This window comes from Oryctolagus cuniculus, chromosome 1 (assembly GCF_964237555.1).
Source record: "Oryctolagus cuniculus chromosome 1, mOryCun1.1, whole genome shotgun sequence".
Classification (NCBI taxonomy): Eukaryota; Metazoa; Chordata; class Mammalia; order Lagomorpha; family Leporidae; genus Oryctolagus; species Oryctolagus cuniculus.
In genome coordinates, this window is record NC_091432.1 from 69300689 (window position 1) to 69318186 (window position 17498).

The window sequence follows — 17498 nt, forward strand, 5'->3', positions numbered from 1 at the left end:
CGCACGGCGCCTCCCTTTTCACCCAGGGGCAGGCAGGCTGCTCAGAGCTGACGCCGCGTTGGTGGGCTGCACTGACCTCGGCTCCTCCCTGGGAGGCCCAGCCCCAGCGACTTCTAAGCCTGCCTGAGCAGCCCTGTGGGCTTCCCAGCGTACCTCGGTCTCTGTCCCCGTTCCTTGCTGTCAGGGGTGGTGTCCAGATGTTGAGCAACTGGCAAGCGCCTGGAGGGGCTGTTTGTGTGGGCCATCTGGTATCACACGGGGTCAGCTGACCTGCCTGCAGTTGGGGGTGGCCGGGGGGGGGGGGGGCGCACGCTTCCTCCCAGCAGTGTCTGTGGCCCGAGTGTTGACAGGTGGGGAGCTGGCGGCCCAGGGCAGGAAGCAGCGTGGAGGCCCCCGTGTGGTGTGAGGCCACCTCCTGGTCCCCTGACCGCCTGCTTCCTGGGGCCATGTGGTCAGCCAGTCGCAGTCCAGCGAGAACCGATTCCTTCCCTCTGAGGCACTGGGGTTCCTGCCGAGAGGTGGCCAAGGTGGGGCCTCCTGTCCCTGGTGGGAGGGATGGCCTGCCCACCCATCCTGCCTGTGGCCTGGCCTCAGGGATCATCAGAATTGCTGTGTGCTTAGTGGCCCTAGGGAGGGAGTGAAGGGAGGAACTGGCTTTGGAGTCTGAATTTGAAGCTGCCCCCACCCCCCCAATCTGTGTTTCCAGGAGCAGGAGAAGGAGGCCCGGAGCCGAGCAGCCTACATCTCGGCCCTCCCCGCATCTCCCCACTGGGGGAGGGGATTTGATGAAGACAAGGATGAGGACGAAGGCTCTGCGGGAGGCTGCAACCCTGCAGGTGGCAATGGCGGTGACTTCCATAGACTGGTCTTCTAATGGAAACCCTCCCGCAGCGCGTTTCTACCTGTGGGGCAGCAGAGCCCATGGGGGAGGCCTCAGCCCCTTCCTGAGAGCCGGATGGGGCCCTCAGGGCCCAGGCCGAGCTGCTCTGCCAAGTGGGGTCAGGCTCAGTCTCCATGTAGGCCCTCCTAGGGCACAGGGCTGCAGAAGGGAGCTTCTGGAACGTTGGCCCTGTCACCTTGGTAGAGATGCAGATGTGAGGGCCAAGCCTGTTGGACCTCAGGCCCTGATGCTGGCATCGGCTACGTTAAGATTTCACTCCCAAGTGTCCTGGCTGACTTGCAGCAGCCTCCCTGGGCAGGCGGCGGGCTTGGCCTTTCTCTGCAAGGAGCCTGCCCTGGGATAGGGGACCTCGCTCGGCACGTGGGTCTGGGCATCGCCTCCAGTGCCTGGCTCAGGTCGCCTTTCCCTTCAGCCCCTCTTGGCCAGTTCTGGCTCTAGCATGAAAAGCACACCGGGATCCACGCCTGTGCATGGGCTGGGGCTGTGGGCCGCCTCTGGCTGCCCTCCAGCTGTTCTGAGGTCTTAGGGGCGAGGCAGGTGCATGCCTCTGCAGTTGGCCCTTTTGAGAGCAGTGCAGATGGGGAGCGGCCTGACTCAGGACTGGCCCCAGGTCTCCCATTGGGTCCTCCGTCCTTACGTACCCACACCAGGTGTTGTGCCACAGGGATAGCCTTCGCCCCTCCCCCTCCCCCTTGCCCGCCTCAGTGCCTGAGATGCCACCATTAGCATCGCCCCCTCCCCTGCTCTGGTTGAGGTAGAGGGTCTTTATTTTCCTGCAAAGATGTTTCTCACGAAGCCACGGTCTGTGTGGCGGCAGCTGGCTGGCTTGGCTGCTCTGAGCTTGGTGGCTGTGTGAGGGCTGTCTCCATGGGCCCTGACACTGCTGTAGCCCCTCAAAATGGAGAGGAGAAACCGTGTTCTCGAACAGGAATAAAGCTAGGTTCTCTGAAGCCTGGGAAAGCTGTCGTTCTTCCGGCCTCGGCGGCTGTGACGTGCTCTGTCCCCTTGCTCTCCTCCCTGCCTGGGAAGTTGGCTGGCGATCCTTGCTCCTCAAGGGTGAGGCGAGGACACACCTGGTGACAGACTGTGCACTGGTGCTGGGCCTCGGAGGACCGAGCGGGAGGCACCCAGTGGGACACAGCAGAGAGTACTTTGCCGACCAGCTGGTCCAGGAGGTTTTTCAGGACTTGGGACACCCTGGGACCACATGCTGCCACCCCGCCATTCATTCCCTCCTCTGGGAGGCTGGGTACAGGCAGAGGCGGATGTGGCCTCCTGAGCCTGCTGAGGGCTTTTGCAGCAGGTGGAGCTGTCCAACCCATCAGGGACCAGGTGGTTGGAATTGGACTGAATGACACCCAGGCTAGGAAACGGGACTTGGCAACCCCTGTGTTGCAGATCAGGGAAACAGAGGCCTCACCGAGGCTCCCTGCCGAGAGAAGTCCGTAAGCATTCCCAGGAAATGGGAGCAGGCGCACCCTCGGGCTCCTAGGGAGTCCGGAAAGGCTGGGCTGCGGGGGTGTTGTGCCCACCCACCGGGATCGGGGTGAGTATGGCGGCCGGGCCCTGGCCCTTCAGACGAGACAGACTCGGGCAGAGCCCTGGACTGCGTTTCTAATGGACTTTATTGTCATCCGACACCACGGTGAAAAGGGACCTGCAAGCTCCAGGCCTGTACCTTGTGTCGCCACAGCAAACCACAACCCCCAGAGACCAGTCCCCCCTCCCCCCACCCGGCCCCCAACTACTCACAAGATAAATAGGTGTTACAGAGGAAACAGAATAAATTAATAACTTAAGTGATTAGGCACCAACAGTGATTTGAAAAATTAAATGTCAATTTTAAATGGTGACAAGAACAGAACTTAAGATGGGGCTGCATGTAGCCCACTTATCTCTTCCCAACAACTAGTGACAGTTCCGTGCGAAATGGTTCTACATTTCAGAACACGCGTAGCCCACACATATAACCGGTCCCCCAGGACGGCAGGGCTGGCCTCTCTGGGCCACGGCTGTACAAGGGGTAGTAGGAGAGGGGTGGAGGGCCTAGGGCTGAGGCCACAGCCCGGGACAGGTAAGGGAGCCAGAGGGCAGCCTGGAGTTGCAGGCCGTGTCCCAGAAACTTCCGAATTGTGCTTCTGTCTGAGACACGGGGCGAGTACCAGAGTGGAGGGAGAGAAGGGACGGGGTGCCGCTGAGCGACCCCACCTGGGAGACGCCATCGCCAGCTGCTCATCGTTGCCACAGGACTTGACTTGAACCTTGCAGAGGTAGAGCTGGAAGTGGGTGCTGCTGAGGCGCCCCCCAAGTCCGGGGTCTTGGTCCTTGACGGGGGCTTCAGGCCCAGTTTGAGCGGCGACTCCCTCTGGCCAGGGTGGCAGGTGGGTGTGCGCCAGACCCTGCGGGCAGCTTAGGGCTCGCGAGCCTGAGCGCCTGTCTCTGCCCATACTTGCGGCCTACGGGGTCCCCTAGGCAGAGGACCGAGAGCAGGACGAAGGCTGCCTCATTGAAGACTCCAACCAGTTCCACTCGCTGCAGGGCACACGGGGGACGTGGTCTGCGGCAACCCGGTGTCAACAGGGCGGCTGTGGGCTGGGCACTGGTGGAGTTGGGGGACACTACAAGCTTTGCCAGGAGGGAATCCCAGGAGAGGGCCTTAAAGAGACAGGCGGGTGGGTGGGAGGAGCCCGCAGCCTGCTGAGGCGTGAGGCTGCCCATGCTTCCGCCTGGGAACATGTGGCCTCGCTGCAGCAGCCTTTGTCCTGGAAGCCCCCGCCTGTGGTCTCTGTCCCCATTTGCATAACCAGTGGAGGTTCCTGTCCTCTTCCTCACCGATGAGGTTGCTGCCTCTGTCCTCAATGCGCAAGGGGATTTTTTTGCTGTGAGGAGGCATGCTAAGAGGGGCCTGGGGCCACCCCCAGCAGACATGGTGGGAAGCCTACTGGCCCTGGAGAAGCTGCTCAAAAACCCTGAACACAAAAATGTGAGACCGGCAACCCCAAGCTTCAGGCAGGCCTGCCACTCTGACCTTCCAAGCCCCGGGAGGAGGGCTCGGCTTCCCTGGGCCCTGCAGCCAAGTCCTGAGTCTGAAGCGGCACTTGGAAGGCTAGGGAGCACCAGACGGGGAGGCGAGACCCCCGGGGGGCTGCCCTCGGTCCTGGGCACTGCCTCCCGCATCTCCTCCAGTCACCTCTGCGCCCTCCACCTTGTGGAAACTCACTTGCTGTTTCTGTCCCAGGCGCCCTCGCGCTCCTGCGTCACCTCTCTCCGTACCACGCTGCCTCCTGCCCACACCATTCCCCCTCCACATACACGGCACTGTCCACTTCCGTCCAAGCCGCCATCGTGGGGGCTCCCGGGGCCCGGACCCCACTGTCCTGAGCTGCACGCCCTGCTCCTTGTGCTGGGGAGCCCACCGCCACCACCACCCATTTTCCCTTGCTCCCATCCCTGTACCCTGCAAGGCCGCCTCTGCTAAGGACAGCAGGCCTGGGGCGGTCTGCAGGTCGTGGCTGCAGAAGCACTGCTGTCACAAGGGGAGGTGGGCTGGGGGGTGGTGCTACAGCCACAGCCCCCAGCCTTCCCTCAGAGTCTGAGCAGGACAGAGAGGACAGAGGCAGCTCCTAACAAAGGTGGGTGGAGACATGGCCCTCAGGGAAGAAATTCACAGCGGTGGGGTGGGAGCCCTTGGGCTGAGGAGGGGTCTAGAGCAGGCCCTCACCTCCCAGGGGAGGGCTCAGGGTCCCTGACTTGGTCAAGCGCCTTGCCTTGAAGGCTGTGAGTGACAGAGCGGGGGAGGAGCCAGCTTGGGCCGCTGGCTCCCGCCCTTCCCTGGCGGCCAGGGCCGCGGCCTCACAGCTTGGCGCCCTTAGATGGCTCCGAGGACTGCCGCACGTCTGTCCACTCCTGCATGGTGCTCTGCAGGGCCTGGGTCTTCTCCTTGTCCACCTGAACGTAGTCCACCTTCTCGTCGGAGGTGACGGACGACGTGGATGGCTGAGGGCACGGGGAGAGGGGGAACGGTGAGCTCTGTGGCACTGCCTCCAGGCCCCGGGGCGATGCCCCTGGAACCGCCCCGCCCACCTACAGCAAGGAAGTTTTAGGGGGCCCTATGGCTTCACAGGGGCCTCCCAGAAGCACAAGTGAGTCTCAGATGGAGGGCAGGGAATCAGGGGAAAGGTACTGGCCCTTCCTGCCCTCCCCCCGCCACGCCAGGCACCTTGCGGTGAGGGCTTGGGGAGCCAGGCTGGAAGTCCAGGGCCAGGTAGTCGACGCTGCCCGTGCTCTTCTTAGGGGCTGGGCTGTTGGTGCCACTGGGAACAGGAGAGGCAGACACGGGGTTTTGCTATCACAAGGAGGAAACAACTGTTAGTGTGCGCCCGGTCGGCCCCTCCACAACTCCCAGCCTTGGCCAAAGCCAGCTGGGGACACCTGAGAGCTTGTCCCCTTCCCCAGCTGCTCAGAGATCTGCAAAGAGCTGTGCCCTCAGTGCTGGGGGCCTGTCATTAGCCGTGGGGCACCCACAGCAGTTCCATGCTCAGTGACGGGGCGGCTGGGGTCAGGCACGTACTTCCAAGATAGGTGGTTCCTGCCAGGGGCCAGACGGCTCCGGCACTGCTACCCCGATAGTGGGCGGGGCAGGGACCACAGCTGCCTTTCACTTAACTCATCTCCGGTGTTCAAGAAGGAGCTGGAGCAGGAAACTACGCCACCCAGCACAGGGCCTCCCGGGGGAAGGGCTCCCAGGGCCCCCACAGGCCTCACCATGGGAACGTAGTTCTCGTCGCTGTCCCCGGAGTCCGTGCTGGTGATGCTCTGGGTGGAGACGGGGCGGCAGTACTGGGACGAGCTGGAGCTGAAGGCACGGCTGGTGGGGGCAGAGGACAAAGCAGTCACCCGCCCGGACTCGCGCCTGGCGCCTGGCGCGAAGCAAGACCTGAAACAGGCAGGCAGAGGGACTCCCCGTCTCCAGACAAGGAACTCGCGCCTCCAGAGCAGGCTCCGCCTAGGCCAGTTAAGTACGCAGCTGTCCTGACCCCCCTCTAGCAGAGACACTTACTTGGCCCTAGACCAAGACTTGGTGACAGGTGACTTGAAGGGGAGCTCATCGATGACAGCGTTGTGTCTCAGGTCAAGTGGCGTTGGCTTTGCTGAAACACAGAGTAAGGAAGCCATCACGCTGATGGAGCGCACAGCCGGCCTCCGGCCGTGGCAGGACGGTCGGGACGCTGACATGCCACACTGGGGGACTGGAAGTTGAACCCGGACTGTGACTCCTGGCTACAGGGAGACCAGGGAGGCACAGTGACAGCTGTCGTGGGCAGCTGTGGAGTGACCCAGTGGCTGCGAGGGAGCAGCATCACCCCTGCACCGCCTCCTGTGTACTTCACATCGGGTCTAGGTTATCCTATCTGCACACCCTGTCAGCGCTGTCAGACTTCGCACTTGCCGAGCGCAGCTGCCCCGCGTGCTGGATGCACGATGGCTCACTCTGGCTGCAGGCCCGACGATGTCATCTTTGCCCATGTGGAAGTCACATCTTCAGATTCCAAACTGGGTATTGTTTGCACTGTAGCTAAGGTAACGAAGGGGACCCAGGGTCTTTCAGCAGATTTCTCTCCCAGCTTTACAACTTTTGAGAAGGAGACCACATGTGAAATGGAGAGGGGCACCGGGACAACCCCCCAGGGAAGGAGGGAAGTGGCCCTGAGCCTTCGAGGCTCCCACTCCACAGCTGAGATCCCCATGTGGCTAATCTGCTTCATGCCCTGAATCGGAACCACAGCCCCCAGAGCTGGAACCTAGAGTCAAACTTTCCTGTGCACCTGCTGTGTGCCAGTCACTGTCCTAGCTGCTTTCTGTGTAAACAAAGCTGGGAGGCAGGAATTACTATCCTATTTGCAGATGAAGAAAAGCAGTGTGCAACGAAGATCAAGGATTTGCCAAAGTCTCCCACCCCAGTCTAGGACCCACGCGGTCCCTAAGCAAACGCAAAAGGTGCCGGGATGGGGCTGGGTAAGAGTGGACTTACCTTTCCGGTCAGGTTTGAGGTTACGGTTGACAGGGGGTGGCTGGATCTCACTTCCCCGGCTGGGGCCGCGGTGCAGAGAAAGGGCAGAGGCCGGGTAGCCAAGCGGGTCAAAGTGGTGGGGCCCTGGGCTCATGGGGATATAGACACTCTGGGACGTGTCCCCTGCTCGCTCCAGGGCCAGCAGGGTCGAGGAACCTGGGTTCATGGGCACGTAGTTGTCTTCAGAGTTGGCACTGTCTGACCGGCCCAAAGCTGCTTTCCCTGCCTAGGGAGGAGAGGCAAAGAGACAGTGCTGACGCTAGGGAACACAGCCAGACCGGGGTGGGTTTTGTATATGAGGCAGGAAGAGTTGACTGGGTTAGCTACACTTTGAAACTATAAGGAAGACCGCGGCAGGGCTGGCTTCGTGGTGTAGCAGGTTAGGCTGCTACGGTTCAACTCCCTGCCTGGGGAAGACGGCCCAACTGCCAGCCCATGTGTGGAGCCTAGAGGGGCCTTGACCTGGCCATAGGAAATCTTTCTGCCCCTCTAACTCTGTCTTTCAAATAAAAAGACCTTGGGAAGACCAAATAAAAAAGCAAAGTGGAGAAAAAAAATCAGTCTGGGGGGTCTCTTCTAGCTCTTACAACCGCCTTGCGATCGACCATAATCAGAGTATGAATTCTCCTTGGGGGGTGGGTGTGCCCAGGTTTCAGGATGCACAGGGCATGGTCCCGGTGACGACACAGAATCTGTCAGGATGGAACGAGGGCCTGGGAAGGTGAAGGCTGGGGCAGCTGTGTTCCCCCAGTTTAGCTTTCAGCGTGTTCTGGGCTTACCCCAGGCACCAGATGACAGCCAGAGTTGCCAGAAAGTAGTGCAGTGCGGTAACCAGCTCCGGCCCTATCTGGTCAGACACCTTGGAGCACTGGGCGCAGCCTGGGATCCCGCATTTGAGGTAGAATTCTGCCACGCAGGCTGGGTCTGGGGCACCATCTCTGCTTGCCCTCTTGGAGTGGGGTATCCCTCCCTAGGGGAAGACCTCAGAGGGGAGGCTGCTGGCTTAGAAGACCCACCACCCAGAGCCAGGGGCTGCTGCATTGTGGACCCTCGGCTTACCCACCAAGGTGGAAAGCCTTGTGATCCAGTCTACGTAGGGACACACATTTCTACAGACTAGGGTACCTGTATCTTGTCCAAAAACGACGCAGGGACGTGAACTGAGACAAAGAACCCAGGCAGTGTTCTAAGAGAAAAACCCTATCACATTTTAGGGACTGTGCTTTTAGTGGCCTGAGGCCGCCTGGCCGAAGCCCACTCACCAGGAAAGATCCGATTCCATCGCTCGTGGACTCAGCAGGCCGGCCTGCACTCTCGGCTGCGCGCTGCGGGTACTCGTAGGTCTCGCAGGAGGAAGCTACGGCACAGAGGCACACACGAGTGAGCAACGTGCGGACACTTCCCCATCCCTCCCCCGTGCTGCTCGGCGTCCTACTGCTACTGCAGAGGCACCGTTCTCAAGCCCAGCACACCTGCAACACAGCCCCTTGGTGCCAGCTCCTCCTAGGCTTCCACGTCCAGCTCAGTGTCAGCAGCCGTGCGGACTCCACCCCTGACTTCTGCCCTCACTGCTGCCCCCCGTCGTGGACAGCACAGTTCACCCCAGCTGTCCCAGCAACACTGGCATTAACGTACACGTGTCTTACTTTCCCAACTAGATGTGAGCATCACATTCACGGGGGTGCCGGCATTGTGGCACAGCGTGTAAAGCCACTGCCTCAGATGCTGGCATCTCACGCGGGCACTGGTTCACGTCCTGGCTATGCCACTTTGGATCCAGCTCCCGGCTAATGGCCTGGGAAAAGCAGCGGAAGATGGCCCAAGTGTTTGGGCCCCTGCCACCCATGTTGGAGACCCAAATGAAGCTTTTGACTTGAGCTTGGCCCACTCTTGACTTAAGCCTGGCCCAAGGCTGGCTGTTACGGCCATCTGGGGAGTGAACCAGTACACAGAAGCGCTGTTTTTCCCTCTCTATAACTCTGATTTTCAAAATAAATAAATCTTCAAAATGTCCATGGGAAATGAACATTATGATAAAACTTCATGGATTTCAAAGTTTTTTTTTTGTACCAAAATGAACAGCTTTTCATTTCGTGTTTTCATGAACTCTTGGAAGTTCCTTTTTGGGAGGCAGTTTTCTTGCAACTCCGTTCCAAAGCACAGGTGACTGCTCTAACGAGTGGAGGCAGAAACCGCAGAGACTTGGGACCTGAGGGGTGGGGCCTCATCTCTGCCTCCAGTGACTCTGCAACCCTAGGCATGGCTCCTAACTACCCCGGGCCTCACGTGAGACAGACAACAGGGCTGCGTCCACCAGACCCTGCATGGCTTAAACAATACAAAAAGGCTTTGCAAGCCAGAAGCAAGGCACAAAGTGGGATGGACGGCTGTTCTTTTTCCATCCAACCGAAGAGGCTGGATGCAGGCTGGAATACTCCTCCCGGAAAACCAATGACCACAAAACTGAGCTGCCCCACACAGGGGCTGAGCCTTCAACCAGAGGTTCCAGAGTGGCTCAGGGGACGTTCTGAAGGTCTCACAAAGGACTGCCTCCAGTTTGGACTGATCCTCTAGTTTGTTAAATCTTTGATTTGAGTTATAAATGAATAAAATACCGTGATCTCTACTCCCAAGCCCATACTGTTATAGCGAGGTAAATGAAGAATATTCCATTTCACTTAGACTGCCACACTCCTGCCATGATGAACATCTACTTCCGGCCTCCAGGTGTTGGGGGGCCAGTGGGTAAGGGGGTCCAGGTTGGGGGGCTGCTCAAACTCCAGTTAGAGACCTTGCTAGTTCTTCAGTTTTCCTTGGCCAGGGATGACCAAGGACCAGCAAACCGCCAGGAGCCCCTGCCTCTCCTCCCTCTCCCTCGGGGCGCAGCCTGGGTGTACACTGACCTCGGTGCAGCCGGCTGTTGTCCATCGCGGGAAGCGTATTGCGCCTGGGGATGGTGGCAGCGACAGAGACTGATCTGCTGTGTTCGCCGATTGGGGGTCTCTGCTGAGGGCTGCCCCATCGAGGTGTTTCTGCCTGACTTGGCTTGGGGGGCCGGGGCGGGGGCGCTATGGCTGAGTCCCCAGGAGTGGCCACTGCCATGGCATTGTGGTTCTTGTCCAGCGTGAACGTCCTGGGGATCTGGTAGGCTGAGAGTGGGGTGCTCGGAAGGTCCATGTTGTCCACCAGGAGGTCCCCAAACTCACGGCACAGGGTGTTGCTGGGTGTCTTGAAGGTGTACACGTCCTCATTGTCTGTCTCGGAGCCTGTGAGGCTCCCCTTGGTGTGGCCGTGAGAAGCCAGGCTCCGGGGGAGGTCGTACGTGCTGTCTCTGAATTCTGCATTGTGCCGGCTTGGCTTGGGAAGGCTGTAGAAGCCATGGACTTGGCCGCTGACCCCGTTGACACAGTGTCCATTGCCCTGGGCGAGCTTCTGTACGGCGGTGTCGCTCCTCATGAGAAACGAGGTCCTGGTGCCCTGAGAGAAGCTGGCACTCCTAAGGAAGAAGAGAGGAGGGGCAGGAGGGTGAGAAGCCGGGGCTGCCTCCCTGGGAGGGAAGCTGAGAGTGCCAAGGCCCATGCAGCTGGGTGGTGTGGAAAAACCACAGGGTGAGGAGTCAGGCGGGCCTGAGGTTTACGTAGGATCTGCCACTTACTACTAGTGGGGGGACCCAGAGCGGGGCACTTCCTCCTTCCGAACTGGTTTAAGGATCTGCAAAACGGTGATGCAAAATGTCCTCTGAAGTGATCTGGTCTGTGTGGTACGCACTCAGATGTTCCACCCGTGTTCAAGGGCGTTAGCCTTCATCCCTCCCTGAAGTGACCGCATTTCCAGGGGCCAGTGCTCCCCTCTCTACCACCAGACTAGCACACTGCCTCAGTTCACTGCTGTTCACTGCTTTAAGAACCACAGAACATACACATTGCAGCACGATGGCCGTGACAGCAAAGAACACTTGGGCTGCTGTGAGACACGAGCGGCAACCCATTTTCTGAGTCTCGGTTTTCCTGCTGTAAAATAAACCAGCTAACGAGTGCAGATGCTGTAACTTATAAATAACTACTCCACGTAAGTTACACAGTTCTTTGCTACCACGTTTTATGGTTTTCTGAGAGACACTCAGAGGGGGGGAAAAGATCTTTTTCCAAAAATCTGAAAGACGGCTTCTTATTTGGGAACTATATCCAGGCTAAAAAAATCAAATCCAGCAAGAAGGGGTTGATTGTTAATTTCTTTTACTTTAGGTGCAGAGGGAGAAGGCCAGCAGTACGAGAGGGGGTTGGGGTGACGTTCCTGTGCTGTCGCTGGCATGCCCAAGACTTGCCCGAGCCCCTCCCAGCCGGGACCTGGGGGGTCTCCCTGAGCTGACAGCAGGAAGGTCCGCAAGCCTCTGGCTCCCCCAGAGTGGCTCTCAGCCTGGATTCTGTGTCCTGGGGAGGAGGAAAACACAGGAAACTGGGGACCGCACGGTAAAGTTCTAGGTAGGCAGGATCCAGATCTGCCTGACTCTATCAGGGCTCTCCATAGGGGCTCATTGGGGGAAAAAAAACAAATCCTTTAGAGCAGTGATTCTTGATGTTTGGGAGACCATAGGTGTCTTCAAGAAGCTGACAAACAAGATCTTAGGGTTTCTCACCAGCAAACAGCATATTTGCATGTAACCTCTGGGGAATACCCTGCGAGGCCAATCCAGGGAATGGTGCTCATCGGGAGCTTGTTGTTATGGATGCGGCCACCAGAGGGCGCTAGAAAACAGGGGCCAGGACCTCAGAATGACAACCAGGTGTGCTGCAGGCTCCCTCTTAGGCAAACATGCACCCCTGATGGCTGGGAATTCCATTTCAGTCCCCAAACCTTCCCAGGCCCTCCTCCCAAGGCCGATGCATTCCTTTGCCTTTTCTGTCTCATTCCACACACATAACCCAGTGAGCAGCCACAGCCTAGATCATTGAGCGCGGAGGGTGTCAAAGACAGACCCTGAATTCACATTGATCCCCTCTCTGTGGTCCCTTTCATTCTGCCTTGTGCAGTTTCTGACTCTCCATTGAAGCCCCTCCCCCGACACCTGGATTTAACAGTCACTGACCAGTGTTTGCCTTTCCATCTGAGTCAGAGATGCCACCTGCCCTGTCGAGGCGGTGATGGTGGCTGGTGTGTGTCACGGCCATGGAGGGGGTGACATGCGTGCAAATCATGACAATCAAGGCAGGGGTGAGGCCGTGGCTGTTGACAGTTCTACTAAGCCTCCCCGGCGGCAGGCCTGGCAGACAGTGGGAGGGAAGCTTCTCCACAGATCTGCATCTGAGCGAGGCCAGGAGGATGAACAGGACCTGGCCAGGCAAAGTGCACGAGAAGGAGGCACAGGACACGCGAGAGCCTCGTCAGGCTGTGGAACTGCGAGCTGCTTGGGGAGGAGCTAGCGTGTTAGAAGGCTGGGCTGGAAGCAAGACAAGTACCACATGACCTCCCTCCCTTGTGTCATTTCACACGACAGGCGCCCTCAGAAGCAGACAGCAGAATGTGGTGATCAGAAGCTGCAGGAAGGCGTTGGCTAAAGGATACACAGTGAGAGTTACGCAGGAGGAATACGTTTCAGATTTATCCGCAGAGCAAGGTGATCACAGTCAGGGATGATGCACTGTATTCTTGAAAAATGCATTATCAGCTTTGTGCATCCACCGCAAGATAAATAACTGTGATGTAATGCAATTGTGAATTAGCCAGATTTAGCATGGTGGTATAATGCGTTAATCTGCTGCCTGCTGTGCTAGTATTCCATGTGGGCACTGGTTCCTGTCCTGGCTGCTCCACTTCTGATCCAACTCCCTGCTAATGGCCTAGGAAGTCAGTGGAAGCACTTGGGCCCCTGCCACTCACATGGGAGACCTGGAAGAAGCTCCAGGCTCCTGGCTTCAGCCTAGGCCAGTCCTGACTTTTGCAGCCATGTGAGGAGTGAACCAGCGAATGAAAGATCTCTCTTTCTCTCTGTGTCACTCTGCCTTTAATATAAATCAATCTTAAAAAAGGGGCTACCCACCTACGATTTCCCACCTGCCAACGCCATCGGGTCCCACTGAATCCACTCCAGTTCAGTTCCCTGTGGTGTTTCTTCCGGGATTAATGAAGGGGCTGAGCTGGTCTCTGCCCAGGGCCTACCACTGGCCCAAGACCTCTCAGATGCTCTATGCCTGCCGACTGTCTCAACACAGACATCTCCCGTCCTGTCTCGGTGTCTCAGGCCTAGGCCCAAACTCCCGGGCTTATTCCGATGTCTCTCCAATTCTGTCTCCCTGCCAAGGGAGAATCCCCTCAAAGCCCACTTTGTAGGGCTCCCAGCGTGTCCCGCACGCCAGCCTCTGGGCTGGGCTGGGCTGGGCTGCTGCTGTGTCTGGAAGGCTTCCTACTTCATTGTGGCGAGTTCTTCATCCGTCACACCCAGCTCAGATGGCACAGCTGTTACAGCTGTTTCTTACGTCCTCTACTCCGAACACAATCGGTCACCCGCCCCACTCTGTTCTTGGAGCAGCGAGCACTTTGCACCTGTATCCCGCACCCTCGTTTCTTCCACCAGACGGTGACTTCCTTGAAGACACGGTCTTACTCACCGCCCTCCCTCAGCAGCCGGCTCAGTGCTCGCCACACAGCAAACAAGGAAGAAATGTCTGATGAACGCACAGCACAGGAACGCGCAAGGGAAGAAATGAACAAAGAGCAGGCTGACGCGGCTCGAGGTCTCTGGATCGGCACGTTGAATCCCTTCTCGTGTTTCACCCACTGCCTCCGGCCTGAACATCCTCTCTAGCTCCTGGACCCGCTCCCCCTAAACAGGCCCCACACAGACTGACCGCCAGCCCCTAGGGAGCCATGCATACCTCTCTGGAATGCTTTCTTGTATACCAGCATCATACACAAAGCCCCAAAGAAGCCTTTATAGGTTTGAAGGCCTCACAGGTTCCTAGTCCCCCCTTCCACTGTGAGCCTGCGTGCCTTCCAGCGTGGTACTGGCCGCTCGGGCCTGTGTCTTTCGGCTGCCCCTTCGCCATGTGCTGCTGTACGTGGCACAGGGCCTGGCGGATGACACGGATGCAGGTTCAGGGGCACGGACCATTAGTACGTCAACAACCAGGTAAGAGGGGCCGAGCAAGGGAGACAAACTTGTCCGAAGTCACATACTTAGAAGGAGAACTTGCTCTGCCCCTGCTCGAACCATAGTACTACCAAGTGCTTCTTTGGGGAAGAATCAGGAGGGGGGTTCCCAGGGCTTGGCAGTCCTGTGGTCTCTCCCCATTGGCGTGTGACCTTGGTGTCCTGAGGAGCTCTTGTGGCATGGATCCCTAGAAGCAGCGCCTTTTCCCCCAGGGCTGACAGGAGCACAGGGAGGGGAGGGGAGGGGAGGGGAGGGGAGGGGAGATGCCGTGGCAGGCACATTGCATGTGCTGTCACTGCAAATCCTCCGCACAGCTCTGAGACGCGCACGAGCGAGACCGGAAATGGCAGAGGTGGTGTAGGTGACACACAAGTATTCGGGGAAGCTCCCTGGAGGCAGAGGGCAGTTGGGGAGAAAACACTCCCTCAGGACAGCAGCTCAGCGCTCCTCTCCTGCCCGTCCCTGGCTGCCGGCTCTCCCGCCTCCTCTTCTTGAATACACTTTGGTCATCGTGAAAACTCGAAACGCTCCGGGCTTTCAGACATGGTCCCCCAGTTTTTCTAGCCAATTTCTGCTCATGTTTCCATGTAATTTTATGACAATTTATGCACCATTCCATACCATGACTTAGCTCTGCTCTACCCTACTACTCTACCTTAATGACGAGAGGTGGAGAAACACACACACAAGACACACCCCCCACAGCCACGGGAGGAGGGTGGGGAAAGAGAGCTTCCACTTGCTAGCTCACTCCTCAAATGGCCCCAACAGCTGGAGCCTGGAACTCAATCCAGGTCTCCCACAGGAGTGGCAGGGAGCCACGTACTCGAGCCGTCACCACTGCCTCCCAGGGTGTGTGTTAACAGGAAGCTGGGAGTGGGAGTGGGAGCCGGACTTGAACTCAGGTATTACAATATAGGATGCAGGCATCTTAACTGCTGGGCTAATGCCTGCCCTGCCCAGGTTGCTTTGTGATGTGCATGTTCCCCATGGAAGGGCACCTTGATCTATAAACGCTTTCCAGGGGATAAACCACCATTCAGACTCCTGCAGCTGTCATGAGCAACCTGAGGAGGTCACTCGGCCCACTCGGCCCAGTGTCCCGCGCCGACCCGCCCCGGACGGATCCTTCCTGGGAGAGGACACCTCAGGAATCTGGGTCACAGTCTCCGAGGGGTGAGGCAGTCTTTCGGCTGAAGTTTGCAGCTCACCTCGCTGGGGTTCCAGAGCGTAGCTGTACGTGTGAAAATAAACGAAACCAAAACTTGGATGTTCTGCCCTTGCTCAATCCAAGCTGCTGGGTGCGTGAGTCGGGGAAACCTTGGGCAAGATCAATGACAGGAAAGCTCTCCACTGACATTGCCCATTTCACCTTTTACCCACCCTCCTTCCACAGAACACTCCTACAGGGCCGACGACGCTTTCACTCGGAAACCTCACCCCTTACGACTTCACACCCCCCACCTTCTCCAGAATTACGGCTTTTCGGGGCATGTGACTTGCCTCAATGCATCACCTGTCAGAGGTTTAAAAGCCTCTGTGAAAGAAGACAGAGACTGGCTACACACTGAAGCCCCAAAGGCTGGTGGGTAAAAATAAATCCAGGAAAACTGATTTGTCTTCAAAGGCACAAAGAACTCTGTCTCGACACTGCCAGATCAAAACTTTTCCCACCGGCAATAGCTGCTACTCCGAATAGCCACTATTTTAGCTCGGTGAAAGACCTGGATTTGGAAAACTCACATTATTTTAGCAAGAATACTTGTGCATGTCATCTAGTACTTGAAGGAAGAATAGTGGCTATGAGTACAGTAAAGCCATGATAAATAATTCATACTTTCATCTCTAAGGTGCTTAATTTGTTGCAGCCCGATATCAGGTTCTCCCATAAATGAAACAGAGGCTGGTATTATTAGCCTCGGTAAATACTATTTCACCCAAGTAATCCGTATTTATGTCCAGTTACTGCCAGGCAGAGATGAATAAGCTGATTGTCTCTTCACGGTTCCCACTCAAAAGTACCCTTACAGAATTATTTTGGAGATCCTGCGAGGTAAGTAATGTGTAAGCACTTTGTAGAAGGCGTCCTTCCTTCTCCCCGGAGTACCTGGTAGAAAGTGTGAGTACCGAAGGCTCTGCAGGAGTAAAGCCCATTCACATCCTACCAACGCTGAATCTCACTGAGGTTTTCAAGTCTGTTTCCACGTGAAGGGGCACAGGTGAAGGTGCTTATTGGCCACGCCTACTTATTTTTTAATTTACTAGAGAGGGAGGGAGGAAGGGAAGGAAAAAACAGACAGGCAGACAGGGATCTTTTACCCACTGGGCCACTCTCTAAATGCCCACAACAGCTGGGACTGAGCAAGGGTGAAGGCAGAAGCTGAGTACTCAATCTGGGTCACCAACATGGGTGCAGGGACCCAAGTACTTGGGCCATCACTTGCTGCCTCCCAGGATACACACTAACAGGGAGCCGGAATTGCAGCAGAGCAGGGCCTCAAACCGAGGCTGTTCAAAAGGGCACGTGGGCATCCCAAACAGCATCTTGAAGGCCAAATGTCTTTCTTACCTGTTAATCTTTGGGTAGTGTGATATGCAAGGTTGATGTCATTAGTCCTAAATAGATATCCAGCTGTTTCAGCATCACTTTATTGAAAACACTGTTCTTTTCCCAATGGTACCTTTGTCAAAAACGCACGCGCGTGGGTGAGTATGTGCTTTTTTCCGGGACTCAATTTTCAGTTCTAGTGATCAGTACGTTCATCCTTTCATCGATACAATATTGTCTTATGATATTGGTACCTTTTCTTTTGATCCCTTTATTGAACGGGCAAGGATCTCCAAGTACAAGTCTGAATAGAAATGGTGAGAGGGGTTGGCATTCTGGCAAAGTGGGTAAAACCTGTGATGCTGGCATCCCATATGGGCACTGGTTCGAATTCTGGCTGCTCACTTTTTTTTTTTTTTTTTTTTGACAGGCAGAGTGGACAGTGAGAGAGAGAGAGACAGAGAGAAAGCTCTTCCTTTTCCATTGGTTCACCCTCCAATGGCCGCTGCGGCCAGCGCAATGCGGCTGGCACACCACGCTGATCCGAAGGCAGGAACCAGGTGCTTCCCCTGGTCTCCCATGCAGGTGCAGGGCCAAGGATTTGGGCCATACTCCACTGCCTTCCCAGGCCACAGCAGAGAGCTGGACTGGAAGAGGAGCAACCGGGACAGAGTCCAGGGCCCCGACTGGGACTAGAACCCGGGGTGCCGGTGCCTCAGGTGGAGGATTAGCCTATTGACCCGCAGCGCCGACCAGTTTTTTTTTTTTTTTTAAAGATTTATTTCTTTGAGGCCGGCGCCGCGGCTCACTAGGCTAATCCTCCGCCTTGCGG

The 17498-nt window shown here is 57.2% G+C and overlaps 2 protein-coding genes across 7 annotated transcripts in view; one reads left to right on the forward strand and one right to left on the reverse strand.

Annotated features, from left to right (window-relative positions):
- The window catches only part of USP35 (ubiquitin specific peptidase 35), a 101574-nt gene extending 99723 nt beyond the window's left edge, over window positions 1-1851 (forward strand). For all 6 annotated transcript variants that reach the window (XM_051822054.2, XM_070075915.1, XM_051822052.2 and 3 more), the window contains one exon: window positions 707-1851. In XM_051822054.2, coding sequence (XP_051678014.2) covers window positions 707-874 — 168 coding nt within the window. In that variant the 3' untranslated portion in view covers window positions 875-1851. The remainder of the gene's footprint in view (window positions 1-706) is intronic.
- Window positions 1852-2508: 657 nt separating this feature from the next.
- The window catches only part of GAB2 (GRB2 associated binding protein 2), a 187056-nt gene continuing 172066 nt past the window's right edge, over window positions 2509-17498 (reverse strand). Inside the window, exons 4-10 of the mRNA XM_051822089.2 lie at window positions 9875-10467; window positions 8234-8328; window positions 6933-7197; window positions 5961-6051; window positions 5666-5768; window positions 5121-5246; window positions 2509-4897 (exon numbers count right to left, since the gene is read on the reverse strand). Coding sequence (XP_051678049.2) covers window positions 4754-4897; window positions 5121-5246; window positions 5666-5768; window positions 5961-6051; window positions 6933-7197; window positions 8234-8328; window positions 9875-10467 — 1417 coding nt within the window. The 3' untranslated portion in view covers window positions 2509-4753. The remainder of the gene's footprint in view (window positions 4898-5120; window positions 5247-5665; window positions 5769-5960; window positions 6052-6932; window positions 7198-8233; window positions 8329-9874; window positions 10468-17498) is intronic.